Source organism: Alexandromys fortis, unplaced genomic scaffold (assembly GCF_014885135.2).
Source record: "Alexandromys fortis isolate MF-2015 unplaced genomic scaffold, M_Fortis_MF-2015_v1.1 scaffold_375, whole genome shotgun sequence".
Classification (NCBI taxonomy): Eukaryota; Metazoa; Chordata; class Mammalia; order Rodentia; family Cricetidae; genus Alexandromys; species Alexandromys fortis.
The window spans coordinates 29,320-34,848 of NW_026068279.1; the positions used below are offsets into that span (position 1 = coordinate 29,320).

At 41.5% G+C, this 5,529-nt stretch overlaps 1 protein-coding gene across 1 annotated transcript; it reads right to left on the bottom strand.

The window, feature by feature from the left end:
* Positions 1–1,521: 1,521 nt before the first annotated feature.
* On the bottom strand, positions 1,522–2,472 carry LOC126494735 (olfactory receptor 2AG2-like). The gene has a single exon (XM_050132145.1). It carries the CDS (start codon positions 2,470–2,472, stop codon positions 1,522–1,524), a length of 951 nt encoding a protein of 316 aa, XP_049988102.1.
* Between the last annotated feature and the right edge of the window lie 3,057 nt (positions 2,473–5,529).

The window sequence follows — 5,529 nt, forward strand, 5'->3', positions numbered from 1 at the left end:
TTCTCCTGAATATTAAACTTCATCAGGCGATGAAAGGAGACAGAGACAGAGAACCACATTGGAGCACCGGACTGAAATCTCAAGGTCCAAATCAGGAGCAGAAGGAGAGAGAGCACAAGCAAGGAACTTAGGACCGGGAGGGGTGCACCCATACACTGAGACAATGGGGATTGGGAACTCATCAAGGCCAGCTGGCCTGGGTCTGAAAAAGCCTGGGTCAAAACTGGTCTCGCTGAACATAGCGGACAAGGAGGACTACTGAGACCTCAAGTTACATTGAATTTTTCAGAGAAGATATGTATGAAAATATGGAAAATACAAGTCATAAAAACGTTGAGAGAGGAATAGCATAAAGTTGATAAGTTTACAAGAAATCCCTTATTTCTAGTCTATCTACCTACTTATAATGAAGATCATATTTTATTTCTGAGAAGTAACAATACAAAAATCATTATTAAGATTCTCCTACTCATGCATTTAATAGTCAATACAAATTAAGCACAAATTATGAGGACCCCATTACAAATATGACATATTATTTATTCAAGGTACACAAAAAACTTCTTAGAATCAGGCTTTCAGTGTTCACTTTTTAAAAAGTCAGCAACCTGATACACACAAATTTAAGACTAGTATCCAACGATGCCAAAAGACAAGCAGGAAAGGATTCAGTCAGTCTCTGCACCCCCATTCATCAATATTCTAAAATATTCCATAATAGTGGATAAGAGACACTGAATTTTAAATGATAAAGTTTACTTATATTTATACTTCAAATCAATAGAATATGTGTAGGTGTTATAAAAATAAAAGGGTAACATTATAGTAGGTATTTCAATGTAAACTGCATGACAAAAGTATATCTGTAAGGCTACACTTTTTTCAAAACTTCAAGCAACATACATAAAATATTTCAATGTTACTGTATTTCTAGCCTTTCAAAAACATGGATACTTTCAATTATGGCTTATTCATTCATTTTTTTCACCTGTAATTTTATGCCACATTTAAAAATGACTCAGTTAAATATTACAGCTAGAGATTATATGTTCCAAGTTTGACCTTTTGTACTATGTTAATTTAAGTGTCATGCTTGTAACATTAATGTGTCTCCCAGTTCAGGCATGCAACTGTAATCTTATACTTATTAATTTCTTCACAAACAATTTTCTTCTACAGAAATCCAAAATATTTTCTGCACACCTTTATTACTATTAATAATTAACATACAGATAAAAGTGAGTAGTGTGCTTAGAGGCTGCTGGGGACTTCTCAGGCCAAAGCTAATGCTTTGTCTTACTGCTATATGAAGTTGAAATGAAAAATGAATCCAGAACCATACCTACTTGGTATTTATTTGGATGCTTCCCAACTTCATATTAAGGTATCTGTATATACCAGGTATACAGGAAAAAGTAAAGGAGAACTTTAAAAGTGTATCATCTTAGACACCTATAATATTGAAGAATGGCTGACTATGACAATTAGGTTGGAGAAGAAAGAGTGAAAGGCAAATCCTCCTTAAATAGTGGGGTGTGCTGGCAGGATGTATCTGCCCAGGACCCTTCTCAAAGCCCCAATAACCTCCTTATTCCTCAGGCTGTAGATAAGGGGGTTTAGAGCTGGGGTGACAATTGTATAAAATACAGAGATGATATTGTCTTGCTTGGTGTTGTGCAATGAACTGGGTAGGACATACATGAAGGTGGCAGCTCCATAGAACATCCCTACCACTGTCAAGTGGGAAAGGCATGTGACAAGGGCTTTCTTTTTCCCTTCATTTGATGGCATATGCAGCACCGTGAACAGAATTAGTGTGTAGGAGGTAACAATGGCAGAAAGGGGGAGTAACAGGAATGTTACCCCTGTCACATAAACCAAGAGCTCATATTGGGAAGTATCTGCACAGGACAGCTTCAGCAAAGGCAGGATCTCACAGAGCAGGTGTCTAATCTCCTGGGACATACAGAAAGGGAAGTGCATCGTATACACAGTATGACCTACTGCAATCAGAGAGGCCAGTAGCCATGATGTGGCCACTACGAGACAGCAGATTCTAGGACTTATAAAGATCATGTAGTTCAGAGGATGACAAATGGCCACATACCTGTCATAGGCCATGAAGGCCAGAAGGAGGTCCTCTGTACTGCCCAGCATCAATGCTAGAGCCATCTGAAGGGCACAGCCTCCAAAAGATATGGTGTTGTCTCTCAAAATAAAATCCATCACAGCCTTGGGAGTGACAACTGATGTGAAGAGGAGGTCAATGAGAGACAGCTGTCTAAGTAGGAGGTACATGGGCACGTGGAGCCGGGCATCCACTGTGATGACCAGGAGCAGCAGTCCATTGCTGGTCAGTGCCAAAGTATACAGAACTGTGACTGTGGCACATAGCAGTTCAGGTGAGCCACTGCCATCCAGAATCCCAACCAAGATGAAGCCACTTCCCAAGGTGGAGTTCCAGAGCTCCATTCTAAGTAGTCTCTTTAGTTGCCTAGAAATAGACAGATTCTCAGTAGAAGCCATTCTAAGGGAGCTAAACTCACATTGGAATTATTGCAGGTTACTATAGGATGACCTACAGGAACAACATTCTATATATTTTCTGATTTCTGAATTATGGTCAACCAACAGACTTGTCGGGAATTGCTAGTCACAGAGAATTTCCTTTGTGTGTGGTGTCATAAGAAATAAGACAGATTAAACAATCTCTGGACTTGAAAGGTTGTGGAGGACATGGATAGAAACAGACACTGAAAGTTGATTTGAAGCCCATCTGTGCCAAAACTTAGAAACTTTCAAATAAGAGAAACAAAGCAGAATTGAGTAAGGTAGCAATAACCAGAACCCTGGATCCTACTACCACCTGCCGCCTGACTCTGCGTGTGAACTCATGCTGCCTCTCCTATTCTCTTCCTTGTCCCTCTAATCCCCTACCTAAAGAGAAAGACTAGATGGTTCACAGTTGAAAAGCTGAAGAAAAATCATTTCTAGGATGATGATGGTTTTATTGAGGCCCTCAAATCAAAAACTGACAGCAGCACCTGAAACAGGCAGCAGAGCCCTGCTAACTTTGTGAAAATAGTCAGAGGAGACCGGGGAGTGGAAGCTGAAAATTTGGAAGCATGTTTATATAAATATTTCTCCATGTCACTACTCAGTATGTTTAATTTCAAAATGTGTTTCTATTGGCTTTCCTTTAAAGGCAAGTAGTCATGTAGAGAAAGAAATTCCAACTGATAAAGTGACTTTATTTTGAGGTACTATTCATTTAATAATCTTCATTAGACTCTAGGAGTTCAAGAAATCCAGATGTTTCAAGGGTAAACACTGAGACGCATTGTCTGGGGCTTAGAATTCTAATAACTCAGATCTGACCAGCATTTCACAATGACTGATACTGTCCCCACTTTTCAAGCTGGTGTGCACACATGATGTCTAGAGAACAGATAGGAATGAGGGAGAAATCAGAGACTCTCATAACTAACAGGCTACTGAGGTCCTGAGTCTGTAGCCAGATACATACGCATTTGCCTAAATCAGAGAAAGAACTGGTACCTACCTCCAAAATCACACAGCACAGATTCCAAACCACACTGAGTGACTTAGGATTCTTAGGAGGATGAAGCTGTTTAAAACACAAAGGAAAAGAGAAGGTGGTTCCAATAAAGGGTGGGATGAAGATTTGTTGCTATCCCTAAGATCAAAGGTCAAAGGCTCCTCTAGCTGCTGGCATTGGTAGTCCTTTCCAGGGGGATACTGGTGCTGATGACCATCTGAGAATTCAGCATGAGATCCTCAGGAAGCAAGAATGTTAATCTTCCATTATGACTCCAACCCAATCTCTATGGGAGTCTAGTTCTGGACAAATTTTTGAGTCTATGAGTTGGGCTTTTCATGTCTCATCTCTTGCCAGGGTTCCATGGTCTCAGATAAGCTCAGTAGTAATTAGGGGGAAGAAGTATGGGCAGGGCTGCTCAATGAAGACCAGTGCCGCCTACTCTTGCTGTCTCAAGGGCAGCAGCAAAGCTCCAGTTTTGTCCTGAGGGAGGCTTGACAGTGTCATCCTCCCAGGCGACATATCCCATGAAAATGCTATTGCAAATTGGACTTTAATGATTGCTCCTAGGTGTGTTCCCTGGCCTCTCACACTCTCTATACCTAATCTATCTCTTTGGCTCTTGGTGTGAAAACCTATTCTGTCCTACATGGTCTTGATCAGGACCTCCTTACAGAAAGGCTGGTGCTGGAAACTGCCCCAAACAAGGAAGCTCAGAGGAGCCTTTGTCATGTTACATGGGGTTTTTCAAAGCCTCCATGAGGACTCCTCTGTCCACTTCTGTCTTGTACCTCAATGTTGCATGGAGGTACACACATGCACATGCTAATACTAGGTCTTCCTTCAATGTCACTAATTTATTTGACCTGGCCATGTTGTTTCAATTCTCTTCTCCATTTCTGTGCTCTCATGGATGTTCCTTCATATTTTTTTTCCTTTTGGTTCTGTTTAATCAATTAGTCCACCTGTAAATCTTTTGGAACTGCCTCTGGAAAGTTCATTGTTTTTGTTCTAATTTTAAGGAAAAATAATTAAGCACGTGTTTTCATGATGACAAATAGATCAATATGACTAATTACTAAACAAAAGCAACAGAAGAAACAAGTTAACTATTGATTTTTATCTCTATATAGACAACATACTCAAAAGGAAACATATTAATTAAACTTGAATTTATAGTAGTGAATACCTGAAAACAGTACTTAAAAGGGTAGAGTTTGGGCTGAGGATATGGTTCAGTATCTGAGCATATCGCACAATGGCTGGTCAATTGCCTAACATGTACATTCCATAAGTCCAACCCCCAGTGACACAAGGACTAGGAATAATATGATTTTGTTTTAGTTTTCAGTGAAGAATGTCTTTTATTCTCTGATGGGAGATGCTAGGTGGCTACTGAAGCAGAGTTCAGGGTTTGAATGTTTTTTTTCTAATCACTGGCATGATTGAAAAGCAAAGAAGGCAGATATACCAATTTTTATTTCAAAACAAAACTAGCTCTCATCCTATCCCACCCAGCTTGCATCCACAACCCCCCCCCCTCCGTCTGACTCCCTTCCTTCTTTGACCACATAACATCTCCCAGCCCAGCCTGTTCGGGCTCTAGGACCGAATCCGAATCGGCAGGGCAAACGGAGGGTGGTAGCTCCTTTGTCCCCCCACTAGCCTGGCTGCAGCGAGCTATGTAGGCCCTTTGTCCGAGCCACCCAAGCAGCAAGGAGATCTGGTCCAGGCACCAGGAGAGACATCACTGGGGTGAGTGAGTTTCTGACCGCTGCAGCAGCCCGGGACAGGGAACTCAGACACCCCTCCTACACTTCCTGCTCATCCTCAGGGGCTACTCTGCCCGATACCTCCTCTCTCTTCCTATCCCACCCAGCTTGCATCCACAACCCTCCCCCCCTCCGTCTGACTCCCTTCCTTCTTTGACCACATAACATCTCCCAGCCCAGCCTGTTCGGGCTCTAGGA

Coding starts and splice junctions, on each gene's coding strand:
- LOC126494735 (XM_050132145.1), bottom strand. CDS start 2,472: ATGGAGCTCTGGAACTCCACCTTGGGAAGTGGCTTCATCTTGGTTGGG.